Here is a 23,838-nt window from a genome sequence, read left to right on the forward strand (position 1 = left end):
ATAATTAAAATTTTAATCTTATAAACAAACATTAAAATCTCACCTTTGATTTTGATACGTGAGATGTAACAGTGTCTATGAGACATAAGTGGTTATCTGGTTTACCTGAGTGATTTTGTGGTTTATTCAATTATGTGGGAAAAAATAAAAATAAGGCCCTCCATCACAAGTGCTCTCTAATTCCTGTGGGCATCCTCAGTTTGACTAAAGTAGATGACATTCAGAATCCCTGGCACTGTGATACTACATGGATAAAAAAAGTGTCTCCGTTTTCCTGCCTTCTTCCCTTCTCTTTAAAATGTTTTCTTATGTACTAAGTCAACATGGCAATATATTACAGTGTGGTATACATAATACATCAGCTAGTTTTGGCTGCACAATAGATTATCTTTAAAACTTACTAGCCCAAAACAGCAGCTGTTTGTTTATCTCACAATTCTGTATTTGCTGCTGGGCTGTCTTGTACATCTGTGGTTGCCTGAAGGTTCAGCTGACAGCTGCTAGACTTATAATCCTCCCATTCACTTGTCCTATGGTTTTGAACCCACCAGAGTGACTGGACCACATGAACCAACCCAGGATTCTTCATGTGGTTGTGCTTTCAGGGTTCAAAACTCAGTAAGAGAGAAAGCCCACTGCCCAAGCACTTTTCTAGCCTCTGCTGTGTCAGTTTGCTAATGCCTCATTGATCCAAGCAGGTCACATGCCCAACCCTGATTCAAGATGGAGAAGTAAGCTATACCTTTTGATGGAAGTATCTATAGGACACACTGCAGGGACATGGAAGCAAGGACAGAAAATGTGTTATTTGTGGCCACTGCAGGCAATTTATATCCTTAGTCATGTATGAAATTAATCTTGCCTTATTTGTGAAAAAGCAAACACATTTTCTGATGTAATGAGATGTGTAGAAAATTTGCCTGTCATAAATACATGACAGTTGTTAGCATCTAATGGATTTTTTAGTCTGTAATTGATATTACATTTGGAAATTTCTATGACAGACCCAGCAAGTGTTGTCCATGTTGTTTTCTGGTCAATTCACTGCTGTTATCTATCTTTAATTACAACATTTTAAGATACGATTTATCATGACCAAATGTGAGAAATAGTGCTGTGTCTGCTTTCTCCTAGGTGTTTGCCCAGCTATTGTGAACATGGTGGTGTATGTTCCCAGTCCTGGAACACCTTCTCCTGCGACTGTACACACACTGGTTACACGGGCGCAACCTGCCATTCCTGTAAGCCTCATACTCCTCTGTCCTGATTTCCATGTAGCTCTGTTTTTCTTTCCATTATTTTGTGTACATGTGCATGTCTGTGCAACTCTGTGCTAGAAAGCAACAACAAAAATAATTACTTTAGACATTAATTTTTGTCTGATTTTTTTTTAACCTTTTATACTTTTCATTTTGCATTATTTCATATGAGTGGTAAGGCAGCTTACAGAAATACATGTATCCTAAGACAGGAAAAATAGTAGGTAAAAGAAAATCAGGATAAGAAAATAAAATATAGTCAGAGGTAAAAATAAAATCTAGAATTCATGTTTTATAAACAATGTTTATAAAATTAAGCAGGAAGAATCTCAGAAGTGCAGGGTGGAAGTTAACCTGGTTGGGTTTCTCAATATCAGTAAGAAGCCAGATGAACACTCAGGTCCCTTTGGAATCTTGATGTTCTTTATGATGATGGTGTGGTATTGGTGGTGATGATGATGATGGTTAATATACTGGAACTGTACTTGCGTAATTCTAGCTTTCTTCTTATTTCAACTCCTTTAATCCTTGAAACAACTCTAGGAGATAAATGTACAATTATCTATGTTTTGCACTTGAGAAGCTAAGTTGTTTACCCAATGTCACACTCTCGATCACCTCTCATTGGTGTTTCTTTTGTTTAGAACATCAGTCTCTTTTCTGAAGAATTATTCTTTCATCTTTAAAGCTAACAAATCTTTATGGACGACTAATCCATTATCTATAAGAAACTTATGACAGAAAGCCCTTAAATGTCCTTGGTTTTCTAATTATTGGCTGTTGTTTAAGCTTTTGTTTTATTGTTTTCCTTATTTCCTTTTCATTACTGACACTTCTGAAGCCCTTCTCCCATAGCACCCCTCCCTCTTGGTCTTTAGAGACAGCATGATATGAAAATTCACTCATCTCACTACATTCAGTCCCTCCTACTGGGAGAATACATTGCACTGTTAAGAACTCTTCCCTGTGAATTATTTAATTCTAGTTCCACATATGGGAGAAAGGCAGAAATTAGATTGGCATAAATTTGTCATTTTGGGAAGTGAATCCCAGGGAGGCAGGCACTGGGGTGAGACCCCTGAGTCCCTACCACTGAGGGTTCTGCAGAGGAACTTGAAGTCTCTTGGAAGACCAAGGAGATGATTCATGCCCTAAATATCCCCTAAACAAGTTCATCCAGAGTGATCCTACCTGCAACTCAATTTGCTATACTAGTGCCAAGTAAGAATTTGCCAGGGTAACTCTTTATTTGAAAGGACCTAGACATCTGGGAAACCTGAAGCTAAGTGATTTTGCCGAGTCACAGTTTGGAACAGGGTAATCTCTTTCTTAGAGTGTTCTTCATCTTACTTATATGAAGCAGATATCAACTGAATATTAATGATTAAGGAGAGATGGCTAAATGTTATCAGTAACTATGATCTAAATATCATTCCAAACAGCTCTGTAGCATAAAGATTTAAAACTACAGACATACATTATGTATTTTATACATATTATACATCCTGTTACACATATGTAAGGTTTTCTGCTTGTGGCCCATGATTTGGTCTAATAATTGAATTGACTTTCTTGAAATTCTGCAATTGATCAGTCACATGAAGATGAGATATTGCCAAATCAATGTAAGTGATCACAAGACCATTATTTTGGAGTCTAAGTGCACAATTAGTACATGTGTATGCTCTTGTTTAACGCAAGTTTTCTCCTTTGTCATTCCTCCACTTCTCTTGTTTTCCTAGGCAGTTGCAGCACCAACACAACACAGACACTGTTATCAATCTATGTGTATCCCTCTGGACACTTTCCTAGGTGGTTATAACCATGTGTATATATGATAGACATGTCAACGTGAGTGGCCAAAATGCAAGCATGGTGGAAAAGCAATCCATATTGCTTTTCCATCAGTGTCTCTGTGTCCATCAGTATAAATGATGGTAACCGTGACGTTGATTTGGGGGCAGTCTAACTTGATACATTTGATACTTGGCCATATTTAATAAAAGGATTTTTTCCTTTATAAAATCTCTCGACAAAAAGCATTCCCTTCATGTTCTTGTTCTTTGAGATGAGAGAACAACAATCTCTAAACTTCTCCCAGGATGTTTCTTGATTATTTGAAATAAGCAAAGTTAGACATGTAGGTAATCCAGTCATTATAGCCTGGCATAAAGCCATATCCTACTAGGATCACTCTAGTTTGTGGATCTTGTCTAACTACCACCCGAGTCTCTCTGTGTGGATGCCAGGTTTGATCCTTAGAGCTGACTTAAAGATCCAGTCCAACTCTGTGCCAGAATTAGTGCCACACTTCCCTCCCAGCAGCCATTAACAGCTTTTCAGGTTTTCAAAGGGTTTGTCCTGTCAAGGCAAAGGGTGATGCACAAGAGAGCTGTTACTCAATTGATCATTCATTTCCATGTATGCTGAATATTAACTGAGTTAATCATCTACAGATGCTAATCACTTGCCTTGTAAAACATTCATTGTATACATAGAAAATTCATTTATGAATTAGGATAAATTGAAACTACAAAGAGACTTTTCATATATATTATATATATTTCTTTGAATTTTGATTTTCTTGAATAATCATTTCCAAAGCATTTTAGGATGTTTCTTTTTATTTTTTTAATTTTTTGACAGTTTATTTTTATTTTATTTTATTTTTTACTGTACAATACTGTATTGGTTTTGCCATACATCAACATGAATCCTCCACAGGTGTTCATAAGTTCCCACTCCTGAGCCCCCCTCCCATCTCCCTCCCCATACCATCCCTCTGGGTTATCCCAGTGCACCAGCCCCAAGCATCCTGTATCCTGCATTGAACCTAGACTGGTGATTTGTTTCTTATATGATATTATACATGTTTCAATACCATTCTCCCAAATCATCCTGCTCTCTCCCTCTCCCACAGAGTCAAAAAGTCTGTTCTGTACATCTGCGTCTCTTTTGCTGTCTCGCATACAGGGTTATCATTACCATCTTCCTAAATTCCATATATACGTGTTAGTATACTGTATTGGTGTTTTTCTTTCTGGCTTACTTCACTCTGTATAATCGGCTCCAGTTTCATCCACCTCATTAGAACTGATTCAAATGTATTCTTTTTGATGGCTGAGTAATACTCCATTGTGTATATGTACTACATTTTAAAATGAACTTTAAAAATGGAATGAAGTAGAGCTGCTGATTTGTGAAATCCATCTCATTGAAAAAATGCATTTCATGTGGAAATTGTCTTAAGTAAACAAAGAGTACAGTTACTGAGTAATTGTTGTAAAATAGCATGATTATTTGATAATAACGTATTATTTAGGGAGATTAAGCCAATGCATTTCAGATGCTTAGATATTGTGAAACAGCAAAGAATTAGACTAGAGTAAATCCAGTTTCCCTGATTTTGATAGGAATTCTGTGTTTCTAGAGCATAAAGTATTCAGATCCACATGTCCCATAGTGATACTTCTTAAAATCTTTCACTCTGTGCCTGAGAATCTTGATGCTACCCGAGGGAAACAGGGGAATACTCCTCTAGAGAATACGTCCCTGAGAGCAAGGCAGAACGAGTGTCACTGGGGAAAATATCACTTAATTAACAACGTGGAGGGATTCATTCTATTGTCGTTCCTGTCTGAGATCTCTGTCCTCTGCAGCTCTCTACGAGCAGTCGTGTGAAGCCCACTGGCACAGAGGAAACTCTTCAGGGCTCTATTATATTGACTCAGATGGAAGTGGCCCCCTGGAACCATACCTGGTATATTGCAACATGACAGGTATGCTAATAAGCTTTTTTAATGAAAAACTCATGTAAATACTTGCTGTGTATGAAAAATCCAGATGCAGTAGGCAGAGTTTACCTAGTGGCAACTTTACTTAGATATGCGTTTTGATTGTAATTGTAATATGATTGCAAAGAAGTATTAAATGTAATGTTCTAAAATAGTTAAGAGGTGGTAATTAAAAGTTATGTCATTATTTTCCTGGAAATGTTCTTTCTTTATGCAAAAATTAGCAATAAATTTCTGTTTATTAATCTATAACATAAAAGGGCAAACTTTATTTCTTAGTTCCTTTCAATAAGTGCCAAAGTCTTAGGAGAATGTTCACTTCTTAAATTTATGAAAATATCCATTTATATTCTTTTGAATCTGTAGTCAGGTGAGTTTATCTGCGTGTATGTGTGCTAAGTCACTTCAGTCATGTCTGACTCCTTGTGACTCTATGGACTGTAGTCCAGCAGGCTCCTCTGTCCATGGGATTCTCTAGGCAAGAATACTGGAGTGGGTTGCCATGTCCTCCTCCGGGGGGTCTTCTGGACCCAGGGGTTGAACCTGCATCTCCTGTGTCTCCTGGGTTGGCAGGCAGATTCTTTACCACTAGCACCAGCTGGGAAGCCCTGAGTTTATCTAGGGAATAATAAATGTTTCTAAAGTGTATATGGACTTCCCAGGCAGCACAGTGGTGAAGAATCCACCTGCCAATGCAGGAGGCACAAGAGACCTGGGTTCGGTCCCTGGGTCAGGAAGATCCCCTGGATTAGGAAATGGCAACCTACTGCAGCCTTCCTGCCTGAAAAATTCCTTGGACAGAGGAGCCTGATGGGCTACAGGTCCATGGGGTCACAAAGAGTCAGACATGACTGAGTGACTAACACACACACCAAACATATATACTTCATCTAATACTACTATGCATGTGCAACTATATAAAGAATATTACATCTTCCTTAAAAATCTGATTATTAATATGTTAAAGCACTTGTATATTACATAGTGTTTATGATACCTTTAATTCTTTAAAACTTTTTAATTTAAGCTCTCTGCCTAAATGTATAGGAGCACAGAGGACCAAAACTTCCACTGCAATGAATGACAACTGCCCTGATGGAACTGATACAAATTTTTTATACCTCTTATCTACCTGTATCTGTATGTGTATGTACCCATAAATTTTTCTCCATGCTCATATAAGGTTTGCCCAATAAAGAGGACAAACCTTCTTTAGAAAACTTTCTGTTACTCTAGCAATGTAGCCCTAACAGATACTTCAACAACCACAGAATTTGAGTGCAAGTTCTGAGATAATTATCAGAAAAAAATCAACTATAGATGGTTCTTAGTTAACTATACATTAGTTATAATTTGGTTTCTCTGTTGTTATGGCTCCACATCACTGGGGAAGGGCTGCAGATCTCACAAGGAGGAAATTATTTATGGGTAAACTTACAATGATGGTTTGTGAATAGCTTGCAATCCTGATGTGGTTTTTATATCAATACCTATTGTCATTTCATACATGAAAAAAATCTAAGCATTTTTGGCAGTGGTTAATATGTGATCTGATCTAAATTCAGTCAAATATGTATTCCAGTCCCAAAACCACCCCTGAAGTTGTTGCAGAAGATGCAGGAACTCCCAGGGCATTGCACTGGGTGTAAGTATGGCTGGTTGTGGCTTTTGGGCAAATATCTTATCATAAATACTGACCAGAATATTGCAGTGTGATGACAGAGTTAAATACATCAACTTGCTTTTACTGAAAGAGATGTGATCAGTGAAATATGTGAGGAAACGGCCCAGGGGATCTTTCTAGATATACTGGATTCCAGTGGTTTATAACCTTCAAGTGATTAAATTTCTGCTTTGATTTGCTTTCATTACCATGACTCAAGTGAATGCCAAGAACGAAGAAAGCTAAATAAAAAGCATCCCAGTAATACATTTCCTTTATATAATTAGGTTCTTAATTATCACAAAAGTCTAGGGCATGTTAAAGATTTTCATGTATATTATCTTGGGTTAATCCTACGAGCAGAGTTCCATATACACTGAAAAGTTCCAAGAATCAAAGGAAGGTAGCTGCTGCTGCTGCTAAGTCGCTTCAGTCGTGTCCGACTCTGTGCGACCCCATAGATGGCAGCCCACCAGGCTCCCCCATCCCCCGTCCTGGATTCTCCAGGCAAGAATACTGGAGTGGGTTGTCATTTCCCTCTCCAATGCATGAAAGTGAAAAGTGAAAGTGAAGTCGTTCAGTCGTGTCTGACTCTTAGCGACCCCATGGACTGCAGCCTACCAGGCTCCTCTGTCCATGGGATTTTCCAGGCAAGAGTACTGGAGTAGGGTGCCATTGCTTTCTGTGATAGAAAGGTAGAAATAATCCCAAATAGCATGAACCAAGATGAGTAAAGTTTCAAAGGTATTTGTTGATAATTAACTGTTGGCAGGCTTGGTAAGGCTGAGGTCAAGTTTATAAGTCTGCCAAGAGAAATAACCGAGAGCTGATTGCCTGATTTTCTCCAGTTTATGGTTATAATAAAAGAAAAGCATTTTAATCATCATAGTGAACGCATGATCTAAGCTTTGCCATGAAGCTTTAGTTGTGTATATTTCTAAAGCCCATTTGGAATGTGTAACTATCTCAAAGGTGTTCTGTCTTGATACTGATTGCTACAATATTGGATACATTTTGATTCCCTGCTATTCCCTCTTCAGAATGAACATAGGTCCCTACCATGGTAGACAAGAATAGTTATCAAAATGCAAAGGGACAGTAAAAACAGCTTTTGATTTCAATTAAGTTAGGATAATACTTGATGATATATAAGCATGTTTTTCTTACCCTAGAGATAAAAAAGAACCTCTGAATAAGGGAGGGAAAAGGTAAAATTTACTGATTACCCATCCTGATTAATTTATATACATGATGGCCTTGAAAATTGTCTGCCATGAACATGAATCATTCCCTTTCCCAGGGTGATGTGAAGAAATGTCCAAGTTAAGACACAAAACTGAAGAGATGCAAGAAAATTCCTGACAACATTGAACACGTGTACTCAGCGCCTGCCCTGAGCCAACACAGCTCAGGTCATAACAGACTGTGAATCTGAACACCTCCCTCCCATGGTCTGGGGCACTTTTTCGGGTGGGGAACCAAACCCTTGACAGAAGCAAATCAAATACATGGCATGTTATAAGGCAGTGGGTGCTGTGAAGCAGAACAAAGCTGGGAGTGGGGCACAGACTGCAGAAGGATGGATTACAGTTTTAAATAGAGAGATCAGGAAAAGACTCAGTTGGAAAGTTGACATTTGCACTTATTATATCAAAGCAGGAGCACTGAGACAAGAGGAAGTGGAGCCTTCATGGGGAGGGAGGAGACAAGGGCAGAAGGCCTACGGCCACAGGGAGCCTGGCCTGTTGGACAGACCCAGGTGGAAGGACCAGGAGGTGGCCTTTCCTCAAGTCATGTGGCTGGAAAGGGGCTGGTCCAGATTTCACACAGTTAGGACCTTTAACCATCATGATGCACCAAGGGGAGGCAAGGAGACCAGTTAGGACTTAGCTCTAGCAATTTAGCCAAGATGGTGGTGATGGTGGGGAGCAAGGTAGGAGAGAGGAGGAGGAAAGATTGCTTTAGAACCACTGGACTGGATATGGACAGACAGAAAGAGAGGCATCAAGCAGGGCTCCCCTGTTTGGATCTGAGCCCTGGAAGGAAGGTGCAGTTATTGTTTATGGAGATGGAAGGGCCATGTTTTAATGGAAGAGCAGGATTCCAGTTGTGAGCATGTGAAGTTTGGTTTGCCTGTTGGTCATTTAATTAGATAGTGGGGATCTCTTGTTTATAAAAACAAAAACCTACTGGGTGGTTATAATATCCTTGGCAATACAAACTTTAAAAAATATTATTTGGACTGTGGCTTAAATTAACCTGACCAGCAGGCTGTCATGAGGCTTTTCCAGGTCCCTATATGCTTGTCCTCCTAGGGAAGCTCTGCTTTCCACGGAAGGATCCTTTGGCAGCATCCAGGAAAGGCTGTATTATTATTATTAAGCTTCTCTACAGATGTTTAGGGTTTTCCAGGTGGCACTAGGCTAAAGAACCAGCCTGCCAAGGCAGGAGACATAAGAGATGTGGGTTTAATCCCTGGGTCGGGAAGATCCCCTAGAGGAGGGCATGGCAATTCACTCCAGTACTCTTGGCTGGAGAATCTCATGGACAGAGGAGCCTGGGAGGCTACAGTCCATGGGGTCACAGAGAGTCAGACACGACTGAGCACAGCCCAGCCCAGGGATGCTTATTTGCACACAGGTTTAGAAACCACAGTTGTGAAGCTGGGGAGCTTTGATTTCAGTGAGCACAGCCTCCTCTATCTTCAAAAAATTAAAACGGAAAGGGAGAAAAGGGCACCACACAATGGAGAAATAAAACTAATGGAGATGTAAAATTTTGATGCTGCTATTCATTTCACAGTCCAAGCAATTATTCTGTTGTTTGTATTAATGTAGGTTGTTGTGGGTGAGGTTGCATGATCCATCATTGAATCCTTGTGACTATGATTTGTCCACAATGCAACAAGAATTGTTCACATGTATTAAGATAAAGTCTAAGACATTAATTCTCTAAAGTAAATATTTTCTAAACACTCTAACTTAATCTTGGAAAGTTTTAAGAGCTCTAAGGTGTATGTGTATGTGCTCATGAAAATCATTGCTAAGAATTTAACGATTTGCATTGATATGTAAATGTCTATTATTAAAGCATACTTAGTAACTATGCCTTTATATTACATTGCAAATGAACATTAAGTCCAGATTATTGTATCACTGTGACTTTTGCATAATTAAGTTTTTTTAGAAAAGTTTGTGGTTGCCTAAATCTTATCTAAAACTCCTGAAATTAGTATAGTCTTGTTCTATGTGAAAAGATTAATGTTCAAGAGTTCTATAATTGCGATTAAGGTGGAGCATCAAATGGATCATGGAGATGGAGTGCAAGAGTTAAATATTTCAGTGAAGATTTCCAAATAATATTAAATGCCAAGGATTTTTCTAAAATTCAAAGCCATAAAGAAAGCAGTGTGCTGAAGATATACAGGCCAAATGACCAATGACTACCTCCAACAGCCAGGCAACAAAATATTTAATTGAAAAATTAAAAATCCTTTGTTCCTAGAGAAAATCCAAAGAATGAGCCAGGGTTATAGCACAGTGGTAAAGAATCTGCCTGCCAATGCAGGAGACTTGGGTTAGATCCCTGGGTCTGGAAAATCCCCTGGAGTAGAAAATGGCAACCCACTGCAATCTTGCCTGGAGAATCCCTTGGACATAGGAGCCTGGTCGGCTACAGTCCATGGGGTCACAAAGAGTTGGACACTACTGAGCATGCACACACACATAGCTAAATAGTTCTTACTGATCCAGGGGTCACATGAGTTGCCCTCAAAGTCTTTGTATTGATAGAGGAAAGATCTTAGGGTCTTGATTCTGTTCTTCCAACCTGGAAATATTTACATTATAATAATTTCTCCTTCTCCATAAGGCTGCAGTGCCTGTGGACAATTAAACATTCTTTAATTAGTCAAAAAAAACAAGTACTAACACTTGGAAAAATATACCCAAAACAAAATTGTAAACAAATTATTAAAATTAAATCCTTGGTAATAGCCTCCAGAAATGTAGTCCTAGGAGCTACAAAAAGTCCTACAAAAAGACACGTCAAGCCTTTTTTAGTACCTTTAGTACTGAGACATCCAACACAAGACAGAAAATGAAACTATTTTGAATGGACTGCTTGTGAAATTTGTTGACGGGTCTATTCCCTTTCTAAACAGAAGGAACAGAACGTAATTTCTTTGACGGCAATATGAGGAAGGTCAATATCTCTCCCCACTGAGACGGAGATGACTGTGTCCACAGTATACCAGGGTGCTAGTCAGTCTAACTCACTGTGACCTTATGGACTGTAGTCCTGCCAGCTCCTCTGTCCATGGAATTCTCCAGACAACACTGCAGTGGGTAGCCATTCCTTCTCCAGGGGTTCTTCCCAGTGCAGGGATTGAACCACATTGAAGGCAGATTCTTTACAAACTAAGCCACCAGAGAAGCCCCAGGTTAGTTGTTTGCTATTATAACATCATAGTTGTGAGGTTCAGAAACTGGGTCTCAGACACTGCATTGTGAGAGTGACTGTTGCTGGAAGAAAATGGGTTGCAGTCAGAGCAGTGACTCAACTTCCAGTCCATAAGAATCCCTGGAGGCTTAATGAACAAGCTGAGGACTGGGTCTATTGCCTCCCTGACCATTCCCCCTTCAGATCTTAATTTATTGACTAGCCAGTTAATAATGCAGAACTTTTTACTCATTATTATTGCTGAGTCACTCGCCTTCATGCAAACCAAGTAGTTGTGTTTCTTTTCTTGAGACATAGTTGATTTACAAGGTTGTGTTAATTTCAGGTGTACAACAAAATAATTTAGTAGTACAGACATATATATCTTTTTTTCAGATTTTTTCACCTTATAGGTTATTACAAAATATTGAATATAGTTCACTGTGTTGTATAGTAGGTTCTTGTTGATTATCTATTTTATATATGGTAGTGTGTATTTTGAAGAAGGCAATGGCACCCTACTCCAATACTCTTGCCTGGAAAATCTCATGGACGGAGGAGCCTGGTAGGTTGCAGTCCATGGGAACACGAAGTGTCGGACACGACTGAGCAACTTCACTTTCACTTTTCACTTTCATGCATTGGAGAAGGAAATGGCAACCCACTCCAGTGTTCTTGCCTGGAGAATCCCAGGGATGGGGGAGCCTGGTGGGCTGCCGTCTATAGGGTCGCACAGAGTCGGACACGACTGAAGCAACTTAACAGCAGCAGCAGCGTGTATTTTGTTGTTGGTTCAGTTGCTCAGTCATGTCTGATTCTCTGCAACCCCAGGGACTGCAGTATGCCAGGGTCCCCTGTCTTTCACTATCTCGTGGGGTTTGCTCAAACTCATGTCCATTGAGTTGATGATGCCATCCAACCATCTCATCCTTTTTACCCCCTTCTCCTCCTGCCCTCAATGTTTCCCAGTATCAGGGTCTTTTTCAATGAGTCGATTCTCCGCTTTAGGTGGCCAGAGTATTGGAGCTTCAGCATCAGTCTTTCCAATGAATGTTCAGGGTTGATTTCCTTTAGGATTGACTAGTTTGATCTTGCTGTCCAAAGAACTCTCAGGAGTCTTCTCCAGCACCATAGTTCGAAAGCATTCTTCAGTGCTCAGCCTTTTTTATGGTTCAACTCTCACATCTGTACATGACTACTGAAAAAACCATAGCTTTGACTGTCCAGACCTTTGTTGGAAAAATAATGTCTCTGCTTTTTAATACACTCTTTAAGTTTGCAGTATGTATATTTTGAATCTAAAAAATGATACAAATGAACTTATGCACAAAATATAAAGCGACTTACAGACATGGGAAAGAAAATTGTGGTTACCAAAGGTGAAAGGAGGGTATAAATTAGGAATCTGAGATTAAAATATCTGCTATTGTGTTTCTTCAACAGCCATTTTCCTGTGTCAGAAATTGTTTCAGGTCTCCAGCACTGTGGTTTAGCAAAGGGCAGTCAGTCCAGTTGTCTTACACACAACACACACTATTTTTGGGGGGTGAGAAGTAGATTTATTAATATAAGAACACTTATAAGAGATGTAAGCAGTAAAGAGAAGGGATTCTGCCAAGCTATTTTTTAAGTCCTTTGTAGACTGGGTGCTGATAGCCCCATACTGCTATGTGTTTAAGGTTTGTTTATTAGTATAGATTTTCTTCCTTTCTTCTCTCTTTTGCTTGAATTCCTATCGCTGCATAACCAGACAGCTCCCTGTTCAGTTACCCATTCAGTTCATGCATTCATTCAATCATATACACTTTATACTGTGAAGTTGCAGGCACTAAGCTGTATGTGAGGAATGAAAGGGAAAATAACTGTTCTCATAGACCTTCAGATGAATGAGATAGACAGATGTTAATTCAATTAACTAACAGTGTTATGAATATCATTAGTTCTACATTTGCTGTTTTAAGTAGATACCAGCACTTGTTGGAAATTTGTCAAAAAGAGGTGGTAAGCATAGACTGGAGAATTCATTCATGAGTAAATGCATAGTTGCTGCAACATATATTTTCTTTGCTTGGAAAAAGTTGCGATTTCATTGTTCTCTGCTTTGCTCTTGAAAATTGAGATTGGCAGGAACATAGCATTATTGTGCATTCATCACATGTAGCAAGTTTTGTTTGGAACTAGTGTTTCTTACAAAAAATGTTTTAAAGTTGAAATGTTGGAATTTTTAAGGAAAATGAAAGAAGACCTGCACTTTGATGATTATCATACATAGTGAACCTGCATTTCTTTTATACTGGCTTTTGCCTGGAAAGAACTCTTTTCCACCTCCACTGGGGAGACATTATTCTGACTTGCCTCTTGACACTTCTAAAGGTAGTTCGTAAAACATGCAGCGCGATGTGGTTGGCGGTGCAGAATTTCTGGGGCAGGTCCAATCATTGTGCCCAAAGGGTAGAAAAACAAATGCTTCAGGAAAGCTTATTTTCCTGCTTTTCTGTCAGCCACGCAGTCTGCCCCAACCTTGTGGGTGGGCACAGTGAATGGTCTGGGTGAACAATAAAAATATAGATGCTCAGAGGGCAGCTAGGCCAGAAACATGCTGGGTTCATGGCCTTAGCATTCAAAGGTGGCTAGAACGATAGCATTTGGTCTTCAGCATTTACTACATATGGAATTGGAGGCTCAGATATTTTTTTTACTTTTCTAAGACCATTCCTCCCCTGTGGCTCAGCAGTAAAGAATCCTCCTGCAATGCAAGAGATATAGCAGGAGCTGCAAGTTCAATCCCTGGGTCAAGAAGATTCCCTGGAAAAGAAAATAGCAACCTACTCCAGTATTCTTGCCTGGAAAATCCCCTGGACAGAGGAGGCTGATGGGCTACAGTCCATGGGGTTGCAAAGAGTTGGACATGACTTAGTGACCAAATAAGACCATAGATTATAACCCATATCTCTTATTGACCACGACCCTGTACTCTGTCTGTATCTAATTTTATGAATGAATTATATAATGTGCTCTTTGAGAAAATTATTCTGCTCTGGAGTTGTATGATGGGCTGATACACAAGGGGAGACACTAATATCTTCCAAAAACTGAGCTCCTAGGAGGTTCCAGATACGGGGCCAGGCACATATATGTATTGCCTGAAGACAATGTAAGTCGTGTTGAGTAAATGTCCATTCTTGCTAAATAGCAGATGTCTGGCCTTATGAATGAGCAGACACACATTCAGTGTGACCTAGTAAGTGAAAGCATCATCCTCTGAAATTCCAGGAAAGAAGGCTGTGAAGTAGCTACATTCTCTTGAAGCTATCGAGTTGTATCCTATAGCATTTTCTTGTGTTCAAAATATTAAAGTAAGCCAGAAAAGCCTCAAGGCCCCAGAATTATGGCAGGAAGGGCAACCCTTGTGAGGATGCTCCTATAAATATTAATCAGGAGCGACCTGGGATGTGGGGCCAGGATGAATGCTATCTCTGGGCCCCCCAGGGCCTGGCAACTGTCTCCTTAGAGCTGTCACTGCTTCTCTTCAGTAAAACACACACACCAGTCATCCTCAGCTTTGACAAACAGATGACATGGCAGGACCAGGGCCTCTGCAATCTAGGGCAGAGCCAGGTGAGAGGGTGTCACTCGTAAAGGAAATCCACCATGAGTATTCATTGGAAGGACTGATGCTGAAGCTGAAGCTCCAATACTTTGGTCACCAGATGTGAAGAATTGACTCACTGGGAAAGACCCTGATACTGGGAAAGACTGAAGGCAGGGGGAGAAGGGGCTCATGGAGGATGAGATGGTTACATGGCACTACCAACTCAATAGACATGAATTTGAGCAAACTCAGGGAGATCGTGAAACACAGGGAAGCCTGGCATGCTGCAGTCCATGAGGTTGCAAAGAGTTGGACACGACTTAGGGACTAAACAACAACAACAGAGACCCAAGACAGCCTCCTTAGAAATTGTGTTACTACACAGAAATATCATTACAACTAGCTTTCACTTTTTATTGAATATTTTCTAATGAATATTCATGGTGGATTTCCTTTACGAGTGATTGGTTTGATCTCCTTGCTGTCCTTGCTGTTCATCTAGAGACTCTAGTTCTTCCTCGCTTTCTGCTGTTGGGTGGTATCATCTGCATACCTAAGGTTACTGATATTTCTCTATTGTAGTATTCAGATTATCTTTGTGGGTTCAGGAATGGCTGCTAGTGTGTGCATCTGTCTATCCTTATTTATCACCCTGATTGCATCTTCTTGACTAGCTCTATCTGGAGATGGATGTGACAAATTAAATCATCTGGCATTTTGCCTTCTTAGTCTTCTCAGAACATGTACCCTCTTCTCATCAGAGGAAACAAAGGCAGAGGGCTTAATTTCCAAAAATGTTCTATTTGGACACAAATGTGAAATGCTGGGCTCGATGAAGCACAAGCTGGAATCAAGATTGCCAGGAGAAATATCAATAACCTCAGATATGCAAATGATACCCCCCTTATGGCAGAAACTGAAGAGGAACTAAAGAGCCTCTTGATGAAAGAGGAGAATGAAAATGTTGGTTTAAAACTCAACATTCAAAAAACTAAGACCATGGCATCTGGCCCCATCATTTCCTGGCAAATAAATGGGGAAACAATGGAAACACTGACAGACTATATTTTCTTGGGCTCCAAAATCACTGCAGATGGTGATTGCAGCCATGAAATTAAAAGGAGCTTGCTCACTGGAAGAAAAGCTATAACAAATCTAGACAGCATATTAAAAAGCAGAGACATTACTTTGCCAACAAATGTCCACTGAGTTGAAACTAGGGTTTTTTCAATAGTTATGTATGGATGTGAGAGTGGGACTGTGAAGAAAGCTGAGCACCAAAGAATTGATGCTTTTGAGCTGTGGTGTTGGAGAAGACTCTTGAGAGTCCCTTGGACTGCAGGGAGATCCAACCAGTCCATCCTAAAGGAAATCAGTCTTGAATATTCACTGGGAGGACTGATGCTTAAGCTGAAACCTCAGTACTTTGGCCACCTGATGCAATGAACTGACTCACTGGAAAAGACCCTGATACTGGGAAAGACTGAAGGCAGGAGAAGGGAATGACAGAGGATGAGATGGTTGGATGGCATCACCAACTTGATGGACTTGACTTTGAGCAAGCTCTGGGAGTTGGCGACAAACAGGGAAGCCTGGCGTGCTGCAGTCCACTGGGTCCCAAAGAGTCACACGTGACTGAGCAACGGAACTAACTGAACACAAATTGGACTTCATTTCAGGCATCTGTGGGAAAAGGAATTTTTACCTTCACTTTCTTTGAGGTTAATTTCCAAACCATGAGGGATGAACCCACCAACTATAAAGGCATCAGATTTTTCATAATGAAGCCTCATTTTCTGTCTACTTCTCAGAGAAATGGAAATGGTTTCAATGTATATTTACCTGAATGTGTAAAATAAAGAGCTGGTTCTTTTTCCATAACTGATTGTTTTGCTATAAAAGACTCCTTGTATAGTCCAGAGGTCTATTATAAAGCGTAAGAAGTGTTGCCAGTTGCAAAATGGATATAACTTGGCAAAAAGAAAAAGCAAATCAAACTGAAGGATAGTATATGATATGGTCAGTGTGATTATTATGAAACATCAAACCAAACCAGCAAATTGACTTGGCTACAGGTTCATTTGTTCAGGCAAAATGGTTGACCAAGTGCCAATGGTCTCCCTGCTCCTGTGCAGAGGAAAGACCCCACTGAGTTCGATTAACCTGTTCTGAAAGGGTCTAGTTTAACGATAGTTCAAAATTCGTGTTTAAATTTGCCCATGATTAAAAAGTAGCTCAGTCGGTAAAGAGTCTGCCTGCAATGCAGGAGACCTGGGTTCGATCCCTGGGTCTGGAAGATCCCCTGGAGAAGGAAATGACAACCCACGCCAGTATTCTTGCCTGGAGAATCCCACGGACAGAGGAGCCTGGCAAGCTACAGTCCATGGGGTGGCAAGAGTCAGACATGACTTAGCAACTAAACCACCACCACCAGCAAAATTAATTACTTTAGGTCCAAAATTGTGCTTCACACTACCTTGAATAACATGTAAGTAGAGCAAACTCCAGGAGATAGTGGTGGACAGAGGAATCTGGCATACTGTAGTCCTTGGTGTTGAAAAGAGTTGTACACAACTTAGTGAATGAACAACAGTTTTTCCATCATGCTGGTCACTTTAATTCATTAGTCTGTCTCCTTGTGGTTGAAAATTAAGGTTATGTGGCATGTCAAAGGTTCATGGTTTTGAAATCTATGGAAATAATATGTTATTGGAATATTAGAGAAATATAATGCATTGTTGTTGGGGTCTTTTAAATAACATTTCTAGAAAGAGCAGTCATTTAAAGTATTTTTGAGAAGAGCAGTTTTGAGGTTCTTTTCAACTGTTTCCTTCTCTCCACTCGAAAAGATTTCTATTATTATACCTTAACCATGCAAGACCATAAATCTATCATACTGACCACTAGCCTATATGAACCATTCAGGCACATCATTTTTCTTTGTGCCCTAAGCCATGAAAATAACTGATGCGGTGGCACTGGAATTGATGAACTCCCAAGCCTAACACAGTCTTCTGCGTGACTCCCTGTACCTTCATTTCATTTGATGGAAGAAACCCTGGGGGTGAATAGGAGTAGGTAATTACCAAAAATAATACCAGACCCATTTAAGTAATTTTCCAGAAAAATGTTGAAATGTAAAATGTCTAGTGAAAACATGATTAAGAAGGAAACAAAATCTATGGATTTCAAGTTGCCATGGGAACACTCACAGCCCCCTCTAGTGAGCAGATACGTGGGTGATCCATTAAGTCTTTTTTTAATAGAATATAAAACTGCATTGGTCATGTTGACTCACAGTTTGTTCCTGTTCTTGCTAATTTTTGCATATTTTATCATGCTTTTTCCCATAGGCTTTGAACCAGAGTGTTTTCCATGGCCCTTGGGGTTCTTTTCCAAGTCTCTCAATGTATTTCATGTGTTAAGGGTTGTGAGCACCAGCACATCTGTTAGGTTTTTCCCAGACCCACATCCCCAGGGTAGGAAAGGAACAGGGACCTGTGGGGACCCCTAAGTGAGTTCCTTGTGTTATTGTTTTGGTTTTTTGCTCTTTTGCTCATATATTAAGAAATAATATAAACTCAGTAAGACGGTTTCCTGCTCTGTAATATAGAAAGTTTGTGTGCAGATTGATCATTTATCAAATACATATTACAGAGAAAGTTAAATGACATTGTAGAGAGAGTTGGATTAAGGTAGCTGGAACTCAGTCTTCTAGCACTGAGCCATGGCTTTCTATACTGTGGGAGCTTCTGTACTTTTATGGAGGGAGGTATATTGGGGGGAGGTATTTATGGTGGGATGTATATTGAGGGGAAGATAAAAGAAGTCAAGTTGTTTTTCTTCTGTTATAAATGTTATGAAATGTGCATTGTATTTTAAATCTCTTTGAAAAATATAGGTAATCAATGTAATAGAAATATGTGATTATTTTCCAACAGACATTGATGTAGCTATGATTACTGCTGGGATAGTCATATTCCTAGGCTCTGTGTTTTTTTAGTGCTGGCCATTGAACAGGTTGCTGACACATTATTAGTTAATTTTTGTCAAAAATACTTAGTTTCTGTTATTTTCATGATCATGTTTGCAGCTTATTCCTCACATATGTCTTTTACACATTTCTCTGATTATCAGAGGAAAAGATGCTCAGTCAGATGACAAATATACTTGTAAAAAGATAAATATATACACAGTAACCTTTGGCTTTCTCCTTAAAGTAATGGAAAGAAAAATATTAGGGCCATAAAGTTATATTTATAACTTTGAGTATTATAATGCAGAATTTTAAAAAGTAGCTGCCTGACAATGTTGCCTATAATAATGGTAGTGAAAATTTCAACAAAGAGAATCCCTCCTGTTAAACATTTTGAGAATTCCACTCATTGATTTTAATTGCAAAGAGATCTGATGACTACAAAAAAAAAAAAAAAAGAAAGAAAACTGAATTCAGATGCTCTGCTTTCCATATTTACATTTAATGATTCCATCTTCATTACGGTCTCCTTTCTTTCTCTCAACCCCTCTTCTGCCCACCAGACACTGCGTGGACCTCAGTGCAGCATAACAGCTCGCAGTTGGTCAAGGTCAAAAGCTTGAATGGAGAAAGCCCCCATCCAGTATTTTTCAAGTACATAGCCAGCATGGACCAGCTCCAGACCATCATTGACTATGCTGACAACTGCCAACAGGAGCTGACTTTTCACTGCAAGAAGTCAAGACTTTCAACTCCCCAAGGTGAGTAATCAGAGTAATTAGACATCATGAGCTTTTGTCCCCACAGGTCACAATGGCTTGCCACAGATGCATGAGAATCTATGCCCATAACACCCAGCTCACAATCTGAGATACTTTTTCTTGGAGCAAAGACCAAAATCTTTGCCCAAAGCCATAAGTGATCTGAAGTTCCCTCCCATCCCCAGACTCAGCTGGGCAACTGAGCAGTAAAAGCCTCTTAAAGAGGCCCCTGGAGGGCTCAGTACTCACCCGCCACAAAGGGCAGGGACATCCCAATCCTGTGGTATCTTGGGAAGCATTGCTAACAACAACATGGCTTACTTATCTGGAGGCGATTATTTGGTGAGATCCTTTTTCCTACACTGAATGTGATTAGTGTCTTGGCTAAATATAAAGTAGGGAAAAATGTTGGTATCACCAGTTCTTTCACACGATAAGTGCTAGTAGTTTATTTTACATATCTTTTCTTCTTTGGAAAATTTTTATTTTTGATTTTCTATTTTCTTCCTTTGAAATACCTCATTTTGTTGGAATGTGCAACCTGCCTGCATGAAGCATGAAACTGCTTGGTTTTCTGGAGGCTGGCCTGGCGCTCCTCTGATCAGGCATCTGGGGATTGGAATGAGCAGAGAGTGCTAGGCAGGTCCTCAGAGTTCAGGCTTGTCACTCAACAGCTATGGGACTTAGGAAATCATTTTTTCTGAGTCTTCAAGGCTAAGGCACTAACTCTGCTAGAACCTAATTGCACCATACCTATAAATGGCAAGAAGTAAATGCTACTTATTTGCATCTCTCTGGTTTATTGAATTTATAGTTAGTGCTAGTGGGTTTAGTGCTTACTTTTAGTTGATTGCTAACTAGATTGCTAATTAGATATTGCCAAATAGATCACTGAACTAAAATTCTATGTTCCCAGAAGAATGAGAAAGCTGCCTCAGGGAAAGTATTGTTCATGGATTCTCTGACCAGGGAAAACAAGGCAAAGATAGAGTAGCGTTGAAACCAACCACTAACAAGGCCATAAAACCAAGCTACCCAGTGAGCCAGGGAGCAAACTCATACACAGAAGCAGAAGGTCTATTCCAGAACCTGGACATGACTGAGATCACCAAAGGATTCCCACCTGGAAGGCCAGTGTCTATTTGTATGTGGTTACTCAATTGTTAGCCCTTTCATATAAATACATAAAATAGCATCATCACTACCACCAACAGGTATTCAAATGCATATTTAATTGAGGCTAGGGGAAAAGATGGAAAGAGAAAAGACTTATAAACTTGATAAACACCTACTAAAGAAGCAAAATAAAGGACTTCATTAAATATACATGCTCAAGTTATTTGCATTTCTTATATGCTGCTGCTGGAGAATTTTTAGCACAAACTTAATTTAACAAATTCACTGCAGACCTACATATTTCCAGATGTGCTTAATTAAGGTTGAGATGAGGCAAGCAAATAGTGTAGCCTGATACACCTTAAAATTTTTGCACTAGTGTGTTCGGTATTATCAATAGACACAAATGAGCATGCAGAGCTTTGATGTTACACTTGTGTGGAAGGAGTGAAAACCACAAAGCCTGGGTCCCTCGTTGCTGCTGTTTAGTTGTTAAGTCTTGTCTAACTCTTTGTAACCCCACAGACTGTAGCTCCCCAGGCTCCTCTGTCCATGGAATTTCCCAGGCAAGAAGAGTGGAGCGGGTTACCATTTCTTTCTTTAGGGGATCTTCCCAACCCAGGGATCAAACCCACATCTCATGCATTGCAAGCAGATTCTTTACACTGACCCGGGGTCCCTCCTTAGATGGCTGCAATGTGAAACAGCACAAGGGGACTGCAGTATGGCAGGCAAGTAGCTTAGGAATTTTATAGGACAGATTGGGGGCCATCAGTCAAATTTCAGCCTTATCTCAAGACCCTCATATTCTCAGAAGTTATCAGGAGACCGAGTGGTGGTGGTCATCTTGAGAGGAGATATAACAAGCCTGGGTTCTCAGTGCAGCAGCCCTTGTGTTGATTTTGATTTCCAAGAGGGCTGGGGAGGAGCAGTGAGCCTAGGATCTTGCTCGGGTCCTGGAACATTTTTCCTTCAGCATCTTTAAGGTCTCTGTGTTACAGATAGTTTTGGGGATATGATTACAGGTGGCTAAAGCGGAAGTTGTGTGACTGTGTTGACTTTAGGAAACCATTCCATCACCATACTATGAATGCTTAAGGTCATTGAGGAAGGTAGCAGTGGCTGGTGAAGACAGTGACCCACAGGCTAAAATAATTGAGAAAGTGGAGCCGTGAAGCCTGGTCGTTGCTATCTTTCCTGTTCCTTTTCATTTCAGCCTCTAATTCTTCTTCATGTTATTCCTAATGCTTTCTTATGCAAATTCTCTAGGTTACTCAAAGGAATTTTGAATGGAGCCACATACATTTTGTACCTTTAAGAACCCTTAATGGTTCTCATTTTAGCGAGAAAAATGTAAACACAGTTGTGCATTTGCATATAATGATTTCTTTGCTCTTCAATCAATGAAAGAAGATGTTGAATAATTGCATTTTTAAGATGGAATTTTGAAAAATACCTATTAAATATTTATTAAATATTAAGCTGAAAAGATCTTCCACCCCCTAGAGATGTTTTCAACACATTTAAAAAAATGATGGTTGATATTGATTTCTTGGCTCACATTGCACCCACTGGGCCTGCAGTGCATGGTAATGAATGCAGTCTATGTGTTTACAAGCTGGGAGGTTGTCAGCAGAAGCAAAAGTCTTATTGAATAGGGAGCCATAATGAGCAGTGGCCATTGTAAGTTACGAAGAAGCTGCTACAGATTCTTGATGGCGGCCTGATGGGGACAACTTAAGAGTGTGAAAAACACAGGCATCTTTACAGATTTAATGTCACTTCCATTCTCTGCCCGCCCCGCCCCCCCCCCCCGTGCCCTGAATCTCTGTTTACGAGGGACTGTTTCCTTTCCACCTTCATGTGTGCTCCACCTTTTCTGAAAATCCTCCTCCAGGTGCTCTATAATCCCACAGTGGGGTTTCAGCAGCATCTTCAGCATAAACAAGCAATCTTGCAGAGCTGAGGCAACCTCTCTCCTGTCACTTATGCATTGTACTGAGGAGTGGGTTTTGCTGAAGAGCCACTCTGTAATTGTCTCGGATTTGTCTAAACCGAAGACTCACTTCAGGCATGAAGAAGGCTGATTACTGCCATTTCTTTAGTTTCCAAACAGAGTAACCCATTTAGTATAAGTACGTATCCCCAAGAAACTTTAAAGATATGCTAGGAAGTGCCAGTGTTTTTAGCTAATACATAAAGTGAAAGAATTCTCTATTTTGCATAAATGAAACATTTTAATCACATTTTATTACTAGGATCACAAACAGATTTTAGATTCAATGTATAAATTACTCTGGTGTCTATTTTTATGACAATTCTTTCTTGAACATTATTTCTGCAGAAATGATGTAATTGGAGTCCTCAGGAGAAATATGTAAACATCATACTTGAATGATTTAGGGACAATTTGCTCATTTTCTGATAAAAGAAAAAAAATGGTTAATGATGATGTGACTTGACATTAAAGCATATATTTTTAAACAGTTGGGAGTCCTCCTAAAGATGATCCTATTGCAAAGTTAAAATATAAAATATACTTCTAAAAGAGTCTCTCTATGCTTTAAATAAAGAGGAGTAAAAGAACTATTTTGGGGAGGCAGGTTAGTGGGGGTCAAAGTAGGTGTCACCTTTCTCATACTTGTCTTTCAGATGGAACCCCAGTGAGCTGGTGGGTTGGAAGAACCAATGAAACACACACTTACTGGGGAGGTTCTCAGCCTGATGCTCAAAAATGTACTTGTGGATTAGAGGGGAACTGCATTGATTCTCAATATTACTGCAACTGTGATGCTGACCGGAATGAATGGTGATTTCCATATAATTTCCCTGTGCAAACTGTAATTTTTTTGTTGCTTAAACTATGTACCTTAGGCAGACATTGGACATGACAGTAGAATAAAGAGAATAAATTAAAGTATGCCCTAGCAACTTAAAAGTATAAGCTGTGATGTGTATAGTGTCATTAATCAGGAGCCTAAAATATTAGGTAGCTAATTTTGTTTACCGGTGAATAACTAAGCATGTCTGTTCTATTTTTCTACTAAGACAAAATAGGAATGAATGTTTCTCATTCACTGAAAGTGAAATATAAGACTTCTTAAAGTTAATTCAGTTAATAAGATGACCACCCGATGACTCACCTGGGATTATTTACTGACTTTCTTAAACTTCAAGCTGATTTCTTGAATGGCCACATAGGGGAAACCAGACAAGGCCTTGAGTCCATGAAAGAGA

At 39.6% G+C, this 23,838-nt stretch overlaps 1 protein-coding gene across 1 annotated transcript in view; it reads left to right on the top strand.

Annotated features, from left to right (window-relative positions):
• Positions 1 to 23,838, top strand: part of LOC102177239 (contactin-associated protein-like 3) — a 233,095-nt gene that overhangs the window by 159,596 nt on the left and 49,661 nt on the right. Inside the window, exons 11-14 of the mRNA XM_013966094.2 lie at positions 1,135 to 1,241; positions 4,919 to 5,038; positions 19,288 to 19,485; positions 23,254 to 23,410. Coding sequence (XP_013821548.2) covers positions 1,135 to 1,241; positions 4,919 to 5,038; positions 19,288 to 19,485; positions 23,254 to 23,410 — 582 coding nt within the window. The remainder of the gene's footprint in view (positions 1 to 1,134; positions 1,242 to 4,918; positions 5,039 to 19,287; positions 19,486 to 23,253; positions 23,411 to 23,838) is intronic.

Source organism: Capra hircus, chromosome 8 (assembly GCF_001704415.2).
Source record: "Capra hircus breed San Clemente chromosome 8, ASM170441v1, whole genome shotgun sequence".
NCBI classification, from domain to species: Eukaryota; Metazoa; Chordata; class Mammalia; order Artiodactyla; family Bovidae; genus Capra; species Capra hircus.